A 15952-nucleotide genomic window follows, 5' to 3' on the forward strand; every position below is an offset into this window, starting at 1 on the left:
CTTGCACGGGGCAGCCTCAGATATCCCTCACTGTTGTCTCCACCCCCCCACCCCCCCACCCCCCCGGGAACGGCCACCAAGCCAGGCCCCTGAGCACACATGTTCCCGCTCGGGTTCCCACCGCAGCAGCGTGGACGGAGGCCTGTCTCCCGAGGAGTCCTGATGGGGCAGTTCCAGGGCTCGGTGACAAAAGGCGGCCTTCCAACCTCCTCCCCTGGAGTAGCCTCCCTGGCTCAGCCCCCCCCCCCCCCCCCCCGTGGCTCCCGGGAGCTGGGGAGCGTGAGAAGGGCAGAGGGGGCGGGGGCACCCGCAGCCACCCAGGCCACCCCACCAGCCCAGAGACGGGGAGGCCCAAGGTCACACGCAACCCTGACTGCAACCTTAGTTGTTCCCGGGGGGGCGTGGGGGGGGGGCGGTGGTGCAGAGCCTCAGGACAGTGGGGAGGCAGAGGTGGGGCAGCAGGGGCAGCTTCCGGGGACCCCCCCTCCCGAAGTTGTTCGGAAAGGGAAACTGAGGCCCGGATAGGGGCAGGGACTTGCCGAAGGTCACTCAGGGGATCATGGGTAGGACAAGCCTGAGACCCTCTCGGCGCCCGCCCTCCCGCTGGCTGACAGGAGCCAGGAACTTCCCAGCGGGGCAAGAAAGATTCTACCACGAACGAGGGAGACCCCAGGATCCTGAATAGGCCCCCACCCCAGACACTGGCGGTCCCTGGGGCCCAAGCTAGGCATCCACGTGCTCCCCATAAGGTGCTCCTCGGGGCACCCAGGCTCCCGGTGGACTCCCCCCCGCTGAGTCCTGCACTTTACAGTCTGGAGGCCGCACTGCCCCTGTCTCCAGAACCTGTCTTAGTCCCCCGGAGAAACTGAGGCCGGAACCCCACCGGCCTGAAGACACATAAGGACACGGGGGGGGGGGGGGGGGGGGGAGCTCGAAGGCAGACCTCGGGAGGCCGTCCCACAGGGAGCTGGAGGAGGAAAGGAGTCCCCCGGGGTGCGGCCCGGGACAGGGGCAGCCGCCCCCTCCCCACGCACCCCCTTGCCGGTCGCACAAGGGCTCAGCCCGGGGCAGTCTGGGAGCGGGGCCAGGGGTGAGAGGCTACGGGAGGGGGGCAGGGGCAGGGGCAGGTGCCGGGCTGGCGAGGGCGTCCGCAGCGCCGCAGTGCCCCGGCCAGACCCCGGAACGCCCGGCCTCCCGGCTCCTCCCGGCGGCGGCGGCGGCTCAACAATCCAGAATCGATGCGGCGAAAATATCAGATCGGTGGCGGGGGGCGGGGGGCGGGGGGGGGGGCGGGGGGGCGCGGGAGACCAAGCCGGGACGTCAGCGCGCCCCCTCCCCCAGCTGCTGGCGCCTCCAACTCCGCGCGCCCCCTCCCCCTCCACGCACACGTGGGCCAATAATGGGGGGAAAGGCGTCCCGGGGCTGGGGTGGCGGGGCACAACCTTGGTGGGGGGGGCGGGGGGTTGTCTGGGGAGCACATCCGAGGGATCCTCTCCCCGAGAGTGCCGAGTGGGGGGTCCAGCCAGGACCCCTCGATGCCACCTGGAGGCAGGCCGGGTCCGGGGCGGAGGGGGGGTGGGTCACGCAGAGCCCGCCTTCGGCTCTCGGGGCGAGGGGCGCCCCCAGACCTTCCCGGGTGGAATGGGGGCGCGCGTCCGGCGAGCCTGCTCCCCGAGCCCCGCGTCCGCGTGGGGTGGGGGGGGGGGGAGAGAGGCCTGGGCGCCGGGGGGCGGGGCGGGAGTCCCGGGGGAGGGTCGGGGCGGGGGGGGGGGGGGGGTCCCCGACCCAGCCCATCCCCCACCGGCCCCCGGCCCCCGGCCCCGCGGCGGGGGCGCCCCGGCGGGGCGGCGGGAGGGACGCGCGCCTTTCGCGTCCCGCCTCCTCGGGCTTCCCGAGTCCGGGGCCAGGCGGCGGGGGGCGCGGGGGGCGCGGGGCGTACCTGGGTCAGGCAGAGCGGGGACGAATACATCCCGGGCGCGGCGGGAGGCGCAGGGCCGGCCGGAGCGGGCGCGCTGAACTTACTGAGTCATTTTTCCAAACCCCCCCCCGCGGCCGCGGCCGGCGCGCTCCTCGCCGCCTCCTCCCTCGGTCTCCCTCCTCCCTCCCTCCCGCGCTCGCTCGCTCTCCCTCTCTCTTCCTTTCCTGTCCCCCCTCCTTCTCTCCTCCTCCGTCTCTGTCTCTCCGTGTCTCTGTCTCTCCTCCCTCTGGCAACCTCCCCCCTCCCTCCCCCCAATTTCCCTCCCCTCCCACCCGAACCTCCCACTTCTCAACATCCAACTTTCAAAGAAACGAGGGAAAAAAAGAGCGCGAGCGGGGAAGGAAAGCCGCTCCCCCCCGCTCCCCCCCCCCCGCGTGCCCCATGAACCCCCATCATTGCTATTATTACGAATTACGAGCCGCCCTGGTCCCCGGCACCGGACCGGGGACCCACCGGCCGCCACGGGTCCCCCAGGACCGCCCACCCGAGCCAAGTGGGGAGGGGGTGCTGGGCTGTTGCTGGACACTTTGGGGCCGGAGGTGGATTTTTAAGACCCCCCCCCCAACCCTCCCCGCGCTGGCCGGGAAGTTGGAGAAAAGAGCCAAGTTGGGGGGGGGGGGGAGGGAAAGAATGAAGAAGTGACGTGTGCAGAGGCCCAGCGCCAGCGCGCGTCTTTCCCCTTAAAGATGTACGACCCGGGGTGCATGGCAGGAGAGGGGGGTCCCTCGGCACCTCTGCCCCTGCTCCCCTGAGAGCCAGACATGGGCTGCAGTTGCCCGGGCACAGGGGCTGCGCTCCAAGTGACCTCCCTGCACCTACCAGCCGGAGAAAGTTCCCAGCTAACCCAGAGCCTCCAGGAATCTGCTCTCACCTTTCCAGTTAGCACCAAAGGGGAACTGTGGGGAGGGGGGGAGCGGAGGGGGGGAGGGGTTGGCATCCCCCATTAGTCTCCTCAACATCCCAGGAGGATGTGTCCAGAACGTAAGGCTGGCCAGACGGACCCTTGCAGCCTCTTCCCTGGGTGCCCAGCAATTTCTCCTGGCACTCCAGCCGTGTGCCCATTTCACGGATCTAGAAACTGAGGCACAGTGAGTGGCTTGGAGCCAGACCACCTGGCCTCAGCCCCTACATCGCTAAAGCTCCCTTGTTCTCCTTCTAGAATAACTGGACACAGACCTGCCCTCCTCCAGTGTCAGCCCCTAGGGCACCTGGTGACCATGACCTCAACCCTTCTCCATTCACCCCCTGAATCCTCCCAGCCTCCACGGCTGAAACTCCTATTCCCACTCCACAGCCTAGGGCGAGGTGTCGCTCTGCCCCTTGGCGTTGTCCCCTGTAAACTGCACTAACACCGCCCCTCCCCCGTGGGGTCCATGGGCATAAGCATATCGACACTTAGCCTGAACCTCTACCCAATGTGCACCGAAACATTCTTAGAAAGCCTGGCGATTTTGACTTGTCTCTCGCAGTGTCCTGACTCCAAATGCTACCCTCCAGCCAACTTGGGGCAGCTGTCCCGTGCCCAGGGGCATGGAAGGTACCAGGAACCCTATTATCGTCCCGTGTTACAGGGGAGGAAACCGAGGCCCAGAGGAAGGAAGCCACTCGCCCAGGATCCCGGCGCTGGACTAGGAGGGAGGAGGGTTCCTACAGAACGCCTGTTCCTGGGGCCACCGCTGCAGGCGGGCGTCTGTCATGCAAACAAACAGTGCTTAGCACATCATGAGCACTTCGCAAATATTTTATTTAAAAACCCCTTGTGCGGCTGGGGGGGGGGGCGGTGTTAAAACCCCAGGATGAAGGGGGAGGGCAGGCGTCTAGGAATCCGAACGCCAACCTAACATAAAGCAGTATTTTATTATTTTAAAATGGCTAGCAACGCATAGAGCCCAGAATCCCCAAGTCACAGACACTTAAAAGTTACACTTGACTTCAGAGCGTCCTCCCAGCTGGCTCCCCTCCTCCCAGCCCTGCCAGCAAGCTGAGCTCCTTTCCAAGGTGAAGTCTGAAGAGCACAAGACTACCCCTCTGGGAACCTCAGTTTCCACATCTGTACAATGGCAGCAGTATAGGACGCATGGAGGGGGGCTGGTGAGATAGGGGTCCTGGGGTCACCTGTGTGACCACCGTTGACGCCATTAGTGGCGGAAGACGCTAGAACCTTCTGCCAGTTCACAGACACCAGCAAACTGTCACATGTCTATATATTCTGGCTCGGGTCGGAGGGGTCCTGCAGTGCTCACAGTGGGTCCACAGCAGGCCAGCTACCGTGCAGGGTCGCGGCCAGGTCTGCCTCTCCTGGGCCAGCAGCTAAACTCCCCTGTGTCCCTCCGCTTTGCCCTCAGTGAAAAAGGGCGAAGGGTAGGAACTACCCTGGTGAGCCAGCAAATGCTTGCCCTGAGTTTCTTTCCAAAGCAATCGGTGCATTTGGACCTGTTTGTTCCAAGGCCCAGAAGGGGCGGGGGGCAGGTTTAGCTCCTGGCCCTCCGGAGCACAATTTAGCTCGGTGGCTAAAAAATGAAATAACGCGCCCTCCTTATAATCCATCTTTAGTCTTCTGTCCCTGACACGGATGCACAAGTCTGTGGACCGCCGCCCTATGCCAGTCTCTAACGCCAACAATTCGGGCCAGCTCAGGACTGAGCGTGCTCCCCCAGTCCCGACGACCCCGGGTGTCCCCAGACATTGTCCAGTGTCTCCTGGGGCACAGCAGTCCCGGGTGAGACCTCCCCCCACCCCCCGGCTGTAAATGCCGCCAGGTAGACTGAACACCCCATTTGGGATTGTTTTTTAAAAATAGGTCAGCATCAGTTTATGAGACTATGTGTTTGTTCACCTGTGCCACGGGTCAGGCAGGGCTGAACGAAAATCTAGCTTCTTCCCCGGAGTGGGGTCCCGCACAGGGAGGGATGGTGAGGAAGGCTGGTTTTCACTTGGGACACTTGTGTGTCCTCTTGAGATGCCCAGCGATGGTTTGTGGAACTAAAAGCAAACTTTTTAAAGAGGGAGTGGAATTCACAGAGCAGCTCAGGCAGGGACCATAGGTGCCCACGAGGTAACTCCATGGCTACCACGCCCAGAGAACAGAGGGCCCAGCACCGCGCCAGGCCTTGGCCACGCATACCTATGACAGGGTCACCCTCCTCGGCCCGTGTGTGTCCCCATTCTACGGAGAAGAAACTGAGGTCCTAGAAGGGATGTTAAGGTCTTTGGTCTCACGTGAAGGTAGGCTAGGACACAGACACAGAACGCCGTGCCACACAGGTTCTCACGTATCACACACACATGCACACATACACACACGTGTGCAGTGGCCCGAGGCACACCAACACCTGAGCTCCTCCCCCATGGTTGCCCCATCAACCCCTCCCCAGGGCCAGCCCGGTGCTCCGCCTGGAGGTGGGGGGAGGCGGGGCGGTTTGTCCCTCGACCCTCCCAAGCACAGGTGCCTGTGCCCGCGAGGGTCAGTGTGGGTCTGCACGTGCTTTTCTGGGTGCCGGGGGTCATGTACACCCATGGCCGCCAACTGTGTACCATGACAGGCTGTGGCGGGCGTGGGTGTGCGAATGGTCCTGCACAGATGTGTCCCACTGCACCAGGCGACCCGTGGGACAGGCTGGTGTTGGGCAGGGCAGACCAGGTGTCCCCGGGAGTGTCGTGTCTGGGGGCTGGCAGCGAGAGCCGCAGGGGAGGGTGAGGACCCGGCTTGACTGGCAGCAGGTGGGAAGGTGACCAGACTATGTGACCCTGATGGGGGAGCCCTTTCACCCCTTCCCAAACAGCCCCCCCCCCAAAATGGGATGCAGGTTCAAAGAAACAAGGCAGAGACTCCGGTCTGGCCGTGGTGCTTTTATATTTAGAAAATTATATAAAGTTCCCTGGTGTGGGGGTGGGGGTGCGGCGGGGATTCCCCTGTAGGGGGGAAAACAACACTTTGTGCCCGTCAGGTCTGGCCTAGAAGGGGGCAAATGCATGGAGGCAGGGCCGGAGGGGGGGGGGTGGCTCCCAGCATAGGGGGGTCAGGGGGTGTCCTTGGCCAACTCTCCTGAGCCCGACCTGGCCCAGCGCGCTTTGCTTCTGTAACCGGCCATCCCTCGGGACCTCCTCCGCCCGCGGAGTCAGGGGACCCCCGCCGCCCCGCCTCCCTCCGGGGCAGGTCCCCGCGCACGCGCAGCCCCTGGCGGGAGAAGGCGCCGCCGCCACCGTGTGATCGTGTCCCGGCGCCACCTCGCGCCGAATCGCAAGCCAGGACCACCTGGGGACAGCGTGTGGCGTACCCCGAGTCAGGGGGAAGTGGAGGGGACCGTGTGTGGGGGGGGGTGAGATGAGGGGACAGGGCTTTGGCACGGTAGAGGAAACACCCGTCCCTCACTCAGCAATCCCGGTTACAGGAAAAAAGGAAGTGGGGGGGGGGGGCGAGGGAGAGTGTAGACCCATCCCCAGGAATAGTCACTCAGCGCTAATCACACGCTCACAGAGACACCCAAGTGTCCCCGGGGACGCAGCCACATGACAGAAGTTCCCCACTCACCGGCAACCCCCTAACCGCCACACATTCACTTGGGGACACCCCACGGGTCACCCAGGGACATCGCGGCCCTCGGGGACACACACTCCGCCGTACGGCTTCACGACACCTTCCCACAGGGACGCACGGTTACCCAGACACGCACACACTACCCCTCAGCCGCACAATGCTCCAACACGGACGCAACACAACACGCACAGCCACGTGGATGCGCAGACACACACAGACACATAAAGGAGAGGACTCGACGCCTCGAGACCCACGGACCCCTGCACAGAGGCGGGACTACCCAGCCATACAGACACGCGGACGCACTCCCGGCTTCCGTGCTGACCCGTCCCGGAGCACAGAAGCCCCCGCACGCACCCCTCGAGCGCCGGATTGCCCCCGACGCCCTCGGACTGGACACCGGAACCCTCGAGCGCAGCCACCGACGCTGGCGGGCCTGGGGCGCGCCGGGCCGAGACCCGGCGACCCCTCCCGGCTGGGACCCGGCGCGCGCCGTGGAGGGGCCGGGGTCGGCCCGGGGGCGGGGCTCGAGCACCGCAGGAGCAGGCCGGGTGGCGGCCCCCGCGCGGCGCCCGGCGCGGCCGCCCGCCGGGCTCCAAGTTCAAGGCGCCCGGCGGCGGCCGCTGCGCGCTCTCCGCCCCTCTCCGCAGCGGCCATTTTCCGCTAGCTGGCGCGCGGCGCTCGCCCGGCCCGGGGCGCCCCGCGGGGGCCGCCGCGACCCCCGCCCCGCACGGCCGGGGCGGGCGCCCCCTCCTCGGCCCTCTCTCCCCCGCGGGCTGCGCGCTCGGGGGTCGTGCGCTCCGGGCCGCACCCTCCCGCCTGCGGCCGGGCCAGGGAGGAGGCGGGAGCCGGGTCTGGTGTGTGTGTGTGTGTGTGTGTGTGTGTGTGTGTGTGTGTGTGCGTGTGGGGTGGTGGGGGGGGGGGACCCTCTCCCGGGAGCCCCGCCCTCATCGCCAACTCCGCTGCGCCAGCCCGGGGCCCCCCACTTGGGGTCCCCCGCTGCGCCCCGCGCGCCAGCTCCGCCCCCAGCCGGGGGGGGGGGGGGGGCCGGATCGGCGGGCGGGGGTCCCGCGGCGGCGGGCGGTGGGGGGGAGGGGGTCCCCGCCTGGAGCCCCTCCCCCGGGCGGCCCCCGCCCCCCGCCCCCCCAGACCTTGCAACTTTCGCCGGGAGCCCACGCACCACCCCAAAAACTCCCCGGGCGAAAACGAAAGTGGGGGCGGCGACGTACCATGGCGCTGCTGCGAGGAGGCGAGGCCGGCGCCGGAGCGAGCGCGCTCGGTCCCCGGCGAGGGGGGGCCGGAGGCGACGGGAGGAGGCGGCGAGGGAGGGCGCGCGGGGGAGGGAGCGAGCGCGCGAGGGAGGGGGGCGCGCCGCGCCCGCCCCCCCGGCCCGCAGGACCCTCCCCTCGGCCCGCCCTCCCCCCGGCCCCGCGCGCCGCCCGCGCCTCAGGCCGCTCCGCGCCCGGGCCCCGGCTGCGGCGGCTCCGGCTGCGGCTCCATCCCCGGCCCGGCCCCGCGCGAGGGGAGGCCGAGCAAGCGGCCGCCGCGGCGGGTCGCGGGGCCCGGGTCGGGCGGGCTGCGGAGGACGCGGACCCACCTTCGCCGCGGCGCGCGCGCGCTCGCGCGCACACACACACACACACACGCGCGCGCGCGCGCGCAGAGGGCTCGGGGACACTCGCGGCCCGGGCCTCCTCGACTCCGACGCGCGCAGACCCACACACTCGTCACGACACACACAGCCTGCGGTGTCATCCAGACACACGGGGACCCGCGCTGGCAGCCGATGCGGTGTCTCGGACGCACAGCCCCTGCGGGCTGCCACGAACACAGACTCACACAGCCTGCGGGTGTCACCCAGCCAGACGCTCGGGGACTCACATATTCACAGCCTGCGGGTGTCACCCAGACAGCCACAGCCGCCACGCTGTCCCGTACACAGACTCACAGCCTGTAGGGTGTCACCTGGACGCTCGCCCAGGTTGACAACCCTAGGAAGACACTCCGGGCCTCGGACTGACCTGCACCCCCACCCCAGGACCCCTCCCCCCCCCCCCCCCCCCCGGCGATTGCGCCAGCCACCCAGACCAGCGAGTGCAGGTGTCCCGGATACACGCAGTCACAACAAGCAGAGCGGAGGGAGACGGGACAGATGGGGACGTAGACAGAGACTCGGACACCGAGGACGACAGACCTGGGGGGCGGGGGTCCCCTGCGGGTCCCGCAGGGGCTCCAGCGGGGCGGGGTCGGGGAGCGCGCCCGGCGGCTTCACAGGTGGGGGTGAGCGGGCGCCCCCTCCCCGGGTCAGGATTAATGGTGGTGCCTCTGCATGGGGGAGGGGGAGGGGGAGGGGCGGGGCCGAGGAGGGTCAGCCCCCCCCCCCCCCCCGCCCCTGCCGAGCGGGCAGCCGAGAGCTGGGACGCGGTGCCGCAGCGCCCCCCCACCCCTAAGCGCTCTCCCGCAGTCCCCCTCCTCCGGCCGCCGCAGAGCAGGCGCCGCCCCCTTCCCCCCCTCCCCTGCTCTGCGTCTGGCGCAGCTGGGGGACGACGGGAGGGGTCTCGCCCGAGCCCGGTGGGTGGAGAAGATTCTGTTATCATCCTTCGGTCCGGGTTTCCCTGTGCCTGCGACCCCAGTTCCCCCGCACTGGGGGCTCCGGGGTTCAGGGACCCCTTTGGGGAAGTGGTTCCCAGCTCCCCCAGGGAGGACGCCAGGGTTGAGGGTGGGGGCAGGCGGCATCTCACGACCAGAATCGGGCCCTGGGCCGCCCTTCTGGAGCCATGGCTGACTCTGGGGGCTTCTGGAAGTTGACTCTGCGGTTCTGTGCGCGCCGCTGGGCATCCCAGAGGCTGGGAAATCTCGAGCAAACGAGATGTGACACTACCCTGCCTACATAGTAGGTGCTCAGTAAGCCTCGGCCCGCACATAGCGGATCTCCACCGGGCCGGGAGCACCCACTCTGAGGCTTGAGGTCTCATCCCATCTGCACACTCTCGTAGGTTTTCAGAAGGGAAAAACTGAGGCCCGGAGAGGGCACCTCATTTTCCCCTGGTCAACCGGCATGTCCGGAGCCCGAGGACCCTAATCCTGGCGCCTTCTCCAGGGCGCTCCGCTGGGGGGAGGGGAACGCTGTGCAGGTGGCCTTGCCTCTCACAAACTTGAAGCCGGAGGAAATGGGGTGCCTATTCTGGTTCTGGCAAGGGAAGGGTTAAGGGGATAGCGACCCCTTCCCCCACCCTCCTTGCGTCTCTCTCCCCCTCTCCACCCTCCTTCCTCATCTCTAATCTGCCTCTGTTAATCCCCAGCTTGAGTCCTCTGTCCCTCCCTCTTAGGTACCTGAGAGGAAGGGGGGGAATGGGTTGATAGCAGCCAGATCCCAGGGGTTGGGGTCCAGGGGACAACCGGGGGCGGCACAGACGGAGCCCCCACCCATCGTTTCCCCCAGGAGGCCACCCCTGGGCTGTGGGAACAGTGCTGTATGTGAGCCTGCTCAGTTACCTTCGTAGCAGCCCTATAACTCCATCTCCGTTTTATAAGGAAACTGAGGCTCAGAGAGGTTTAGATAGGTCCCTGAGGTCACCCAGCTAGTCCAGAGGATGCTTTCCTGACTGAATCGCATCATTTCAGCTTCTTCTGTGATCTGAATAGGATGAGAATCTCTCAGACCATCACCTCCTGCTTCCTGTATAACCGTAGGACACAGCTGAGCTGAGTTTCTGCCACTGTGGAGCAAAGCCCCCCCCTTCCTCCAGATGTTTGGCCTGAAGTTCTTTCACTCTGTTTCATTCCTGGGAGACGGAAGGGATTCGTCAACGCGTGAAAGGTGTCCAGCCTCACGCAGACCAAAGAGAGGATAACAAACAGGAAGAAAACGCCGTATGCTTTGGCACTCATCAAAGAAAGTAGGTAAAGATGTTTAAACTGATAAAAGCTAGTGCTGGTGAGGATGTGGTGAAACAAGCATTTTCATAAACGGCTTGGAGGTGAATGTGGGTATGAATCGGGAGAGCCGTTTGGCATGCGCGGCGGAGGCCGAAGACAAGGTTCGACCTTATGGTCTAACTTCTGGGAGTCTATCGCGAACTTCTACGACGTATTCGTGCCCCTGAAGATGCCATTGCGGTATGCTTGTGAAAATGGCCATACGGCGTTTCTCAGCCCTTGTTTTCATTATATGCACCCCAGAGCTGTTTTAGACTTTTTATTTCCTAATCATCTCTCATCAACTTTTTTAAAAAATTTATTTATTTTTGAGAGAGGGAGAGCGAGAGAGACTGGGGGGGGGGAGGGAGAGAGTACAAGTGGGGTGGGAGGGGCAGAGAGAGAGAGAGAGAGAGAATCAGAGAGAGAGAGAGAGAGAGAGAGAGAGAGAATCTGAAGTGGCGACCAGGCTCTGAGCCGTCAGCCCAGAGCCCAACACGGGGCTCCAATTCACGGGGTACAAGATCATGACCTGAGCCAAGGTCGGATGCTTCACCGACGGAGCCCCCCGGGCGCCCCATCTCTCACCCACTTTTAACACCACAGGTATACTGCATGTTTGTTTCCTACTGTATGTAGATCTGTGTTTTGTACATTAGAAGAAGAAGATTTTATTCACCGCCCCCGTCCCCGTCCCCTCGGGATCAGTTTTGCTCCTGTGGAGAACGCAGGCTACCCATAATGGCACAGCCTCCTGATGAAACGAGATAGTCTTTAAAAAGAATGAAGTTCCATGGGGCACCTGGGTGGCTCTGTCGGTTAAGCTCTTGGTTTCAGCTCAGGTCATGATCTCATGGTCGAGAGTTGGGGCCCTGTGTCGGGTTCCGAGCTGACGGTGCAGAGCCTGCTTGGGATTCTCTGTCTCTCTCTCTCTCTCTCTGTCTCTCTCTCTCTCAAAACAACCTTTAAAATGCCCAACAACACCAAACGCCCAAGAGCCTGTGAGTACACGGACCTCTTCCACTCTGCAACCGCTTTGGAAAACGGACGGACGTGCATCACAACACTGAATATTCATGTGCCACATAACGTGGCCTTTCCTCTCCCAGGTACGTCTCCACAAGGAGCCCTTGCTCGCTGCTTCCGGGAACAGTGATCACTGCCCTGCGAAGAAGGCAAAACCCCAGAAGCAAGCCAAGTGCCCATCGCTGGGAGAAGGGAGAGGTGCACTGTGGGAAATTCACCTACAGGTGTATTAATCAGCAGCCCGGCCGTGTTCCCACCCCAGGCGAACAGCATGGAGGGACCCAACAACATGACATTGGGTGCGGTGACGCTCAACCGACCGAGCCACCCGGGTGCCCCAGCATGATAGTCTCTTTATGAAGTTATGATACTTGAAATGGAAATGCTATTTTGGGGGTCACAACCATTTGAGACAGAGTTATCTTTAAGCGGGGGAAGGGATCAATTCCAGATTGCGGGGTGGGGTTACTTCAGGGAGAGGAGTCAGAGAGCAGGATGGGGTTATTGCTAAAATTCTGTTTATCCAGGTGGTGTTCAGTTGGCGGGTGTTTATTCCATGAGCAGACTGTAAAATTTACTGATAAATGGAGCGATGACGACGGTAAGTCATGGGGCGGACTGGGATTGAACTCATTCTAGCATCTGAAGCCCAAGCAAACGGCGGAAGCACCAGCTCAGAGCCACGTGCCAGAGGGAGCTGTGGCCCCACGCAGGGGGTGCGGGGATGTCCATCGGGGTGATTCACTGCTCTGTCCCGGGCACGGAGAACAGCTCCTGCTGCATAGTAGGTGGTCAAGAAATATTTGTTGAATCAATGAAAGTTTCAGAGGGATCAAAGGCCTTGTAAAGTCCCCTCTTATTTACTTATTTATTTTGAGAGAGAGAGAGAGAGGGCAGGGGAGGGGCAGAGAAAGAGGGGGAGAGAGAGAATCCCAAGCAGCTGAGCCCAAATCAAGTCAGACGCTTCACCCACTGAGCCACCCAGGAGCCCTGTAAAATCCGCTTGGAAAAGCCAATCATATAGGGGCGCCTGGGTGGCTCAGTCGGTGAAGCGTCCCACTTTGGCTCGGGCCATGATCTCACAGTTCCTGCGTTCGAGCCCTGCATTGGGCTCTGTACTGATGGCTCAGAGCCCGCTTCAGATCTTCTGTCCCCGCTCTCTGCCCCTCCTTCTCCTCCTCTCTCTCTCTTTCAAAAATAAACATTAAGAAAAGAGAAGAAAAAAACTACTTAAAAAACCCCCAAATCATATATATGTATGTAATATACTGGTATGTATTATATATACATGTAAAATGTATAACATGAAATGTAGATGCGTTTATATATTATATACTATGATTTAGTATACGATGCATGTTTGTGTATTTATATGCGTATGTCTGAAATATGTTTTTTAAGTAACTAAACACATAAATGCACATAGTTAGTAGAATCACACACACAGGCACACACACGCACACCCCCCCCAGGGTTGCTCAATCACAGCGCTGACGTGAACTGAGGTCCAAGATGCTTTGTGACGGAAGGGAAGCAGAAAGCAAACCCGAACCGCTGAATCATTGAAGACATACTTCCAGCATTCGTGCAAGAACACAGCCAGAGCCACACGGGGCCAAGCTGCAGGCACTGACCCGGTGACGTGGGGGGCATGTCTAGCCCCATTCTGCAGCTAATTACCCCAAGTCCCTTTCTGCTCAACTCTGCCCCAGTAGCCCCAAAGCAGCCCCGGACGAGCAGTAAACCCATGGGCACGGCCGTGTGTCTGGCTTCTCTATGTTAGCATAAGTCTCTTTAATGTTTATTTATTTTCAAGAGAGAGAGAGAGAGGGAGAGAACGAGCAGGGGAGGGGCAGAGAGAGAGAGGGACGGAGCATCGGAAGCAGGCTCTGTCCTATTGCAGAGAGCCCGATGTGGGGCTCGAACTCTCGCCCCCTGAGATCATGACCTGAGCCAAAGGGACGCTCAACCAACTGAGCCATCCGGGCGCCCCGCTCAGCATAATTATTTTGGGGTTCGGCCATTCGGTCACCTATGCCTTTTTATCGCTGGCTAGGGTCCCGCCGTCTGGATGGGTCACCCTGGTTTATCTGCCTCACCTGCCGATGGCCACCTGCGGTGTTGATTTACAGATAAAGCTTCGAGAACCTCTGGGCGCAGTCTTCCAGACATTCCCTTTCGGCCCTCCTGGCGAATGTCTGGGCGTGGAAGGGGCCATCGGCCAAGCACATCCGTGCAGAAGTGTGTGCACGGCCGCCCGCTCTCCTTTCCCCTGGGTGAAGACCCAGGAGGAGAAGAAAGGCTGGATCCCATGGGGGCGGGTGTGTGTCCTTTCAAGAACGTGCCGAACTGTTTTCCAAAGTGGTGGCACCATTTCACATGCCCACCGGCAGGGATCTGGTGGTGGGGGGGGTGGGTTCTAGCTGCCTCCCATTGGGGGGGTCGAGCCTGAACAAGCGGGAAGTGTGGAGGCATCCTTTCAGACAGGGCAGGTGGGGGGGGGAGGCAGTGGGCACATGAGGGGTAAAGGGCACGGGAGCTAGATAAGCAGAACCCTGCTGGCCACGCCCCCCAGGCCCAGGAGAGAGAAACAGCTCGGGGTCCGGGGCACAGCCGCTGCATCTGGGTTGTGAGCAGGGATCCTTGCTCCCCTATCTGGCGGGGATGGCCAATTGTCCCAGCAAAAGTCAGACTCCCGAGCCTGCCCTTGGGAGGCCGAAGTTAGGTTTGGAGCATCAAACCCCACGCTGGCCCTGAGTGATTTCCATGTGCATCCACGGGCAGCAACTGGCCGGGGAACAGCCAGAATCTTTCCATCCTGTCTCCCTTTGACACAAGGATTTGCCTCCTGGGTCTCTACCTCAAGGAATAAGGAAGCAGGCGAGCCACAGACAGGAGCCACCCAACCTGGGTTCATATTCTGGCAGCGTGACACTGGGCCAGTCGCCTCAACCATCTGAGCCTCAGTTTACCCGTCTGTAAAACGGGATCGGAGTAGCTGTAGATCGAGTAGGTTCACGCTTGCCAAGTGCCTAGAACAGGACCCAGTGGGCAGCAAATCATGGAGAAGGGTCTGTTATGTGAAAACAGGGGCACCTGGGGGGCCCAGTCGGTTGGGCGTCCGACTTCGGCTCAGGTCATGATCTCGAGGACAAGTGCACCAAGCTCCCTTTGTGTCCCGCACTATTCAAAGTTACTCAGAGGTCAAAAACTTGTGTAAAGAGGCAGAGAGTAAATATTTTCAGCGTTGCCAACCAGATGGTCCCTGATGCACCTACTCAGCTCTGCCCTTGTCGCTTGAAAGCCAAAAGCCACCAGGGACAGCATGTGAACAGACGGGCTGTGTCCCAATAAAACTTTATTTATGAACACCGACGTGTAAATGTCACATAACTTTCACCTGTCACGAAATCTTATTCTTTGGATTTCTTCCAACCATTAGAAAATGTAAGGCCAGGGGCGCCTGGGTGGCTCAGTCGGTTGAGCGTCCGACTTCGGCTCAGGTCACGATCTCGTGGTCCGTGAGTTCGAGCCCCACTTCGGGCTCTGGGCTGATGGCCCAGAGCCTGGAGCCTGCTTCCGATTCTGTGTCTCCCTCTCTCTCTGCCCCTCCCCCGTTCATGCTTTGTCTCTCTCTGTCTCAAAAATAAATAAACGTTAAAAAAAAAAAGAAAAGAAAAGAAAAGAAAAGAAAATGTAAGACCAGTGGTGCCTCAGTGGCTCAGTGGGTTAAGCCTCCGACTCTTGGTTTCGTCTCAGGTCGTGAGTGATCTCTCGGCCATGAGATCGAGCCCCGAGGGGGGAGCCCGCTGCACACGCACAAATCTGGCCCCTGGAATGTAGTTTGCTGATCCCCACGTTGACTCATCGCTACTGTTCCATGTGAAAGACACTGTCATCATTCTATTTCTTTTTGAGAAAGAGAGAGCACTTGAGTGGGGCAGGGGCAGAGGAAGAGGAGAGAATTCCTAGCAGGCCCCACGCCCATCGTGGAGCCCACCACAGGGCTCAGTCCCACAACCGACCGTGACACCGCATGGGACGCCCAACTAACTGAGCCACCCAGGCTCCCCTGTCATCATTCTGATTGTATAGATGGAGAAACAGACACAGAGAGGTTGAGAGAGTTGCCCAAGGTCACACAGCCAATAGGGGGTAAGTCTGGGGTTTAAAGCTGGACAGTCTGGCTCACAGGGGCCATCAGCCTAACCCCCGGACAGTCTTACCTTGTGGCTCTTGGCTGTGAAATAGGCCAGGAAAAAACAAGGGTGGGGGCAGAGGGGGGACAGACCATGAAGAAAGAGATCACAATCGCAACAATGGTATTAGATGATTTTTTTTTTTTTTTGCTATGCTTTTTCTCCTTTTCAGTGTTGCTGCAGGGGGTCAGGGTGTCCAGACTTTGCAACAGAAGCCACTGTCCCCACCTTAGCAGAACTCGTTCAGCCTTCAGATGTTCCCTCTGCAAAATCTCAGAATCACCCTTTGAATCC

The 15952-nt window shown here is 61.8% G+C and overlaps 1 protein-coding gene and 1 long non-coding RNA gene across 9 annotated transcripts in view; one reads left to right on the top strand and one right to left on the bottom strand.

The window, feature by feature from the left end:
• NFIC (nuclear factor I C) overlaps positions 1–7187 on the bottom strand; it is a 63426-nt gene extending 56239 nt beyond the window's left edge. For 4 of the 8 annotated variants that reach the window (XM_058728970.1, XM_058728974.1, XM_058728971.1 and 1 more), the window contains exon 1: positions 6873–7187. In XM_058728970.1, coding sequence (XP_058584953.1) covers positions 6873–7172 — 300 coding nt within the window. In that variant the 5' untranslated portion in view covers positions 7173–7187. Of the gene's footprint in view, positions 1–1939; positions 2092–6872 lie in introns of those variants that run through there. The other 4 variants (XM_058728972.1, XM_058728975.1, XM_058728978.1 and 1 more) reach the window with 4 other exon arrangements.
• A 2326-nt stretch (positions 7188–9513) lies between these two features.
• Positions 9514–14830, top strand: LOC131511142 (uncharacterized). The gene is made up of 3 exons (XR_009261345.1): positions 9514–10414; positions 11543–12060; positions 14326–14830. It is a non-coding gene; the product is annotated as an uncharacterized LOC131511142 (long non-coding RNA).
• The last annotated feature ends 1122 nt before the right edge of the window (positions 14831–15952 follow it).

The sequence above is a fragment of the Neofelis nebulosa genome, chromosome 4 (genome assembly GCF_028018385.1).
Source record: "Neofelis nebulosa isolate mNeoNeb1 chromosome 4, mNeoNeb1.pri, whole genome shotgun sequence".
Taxonomy (NCBI): Eukaryota; Metazoa; Chordata; class Mammalia; order Carnivora; family Felidae; genus Neofelis; species Neofelis nebulosa.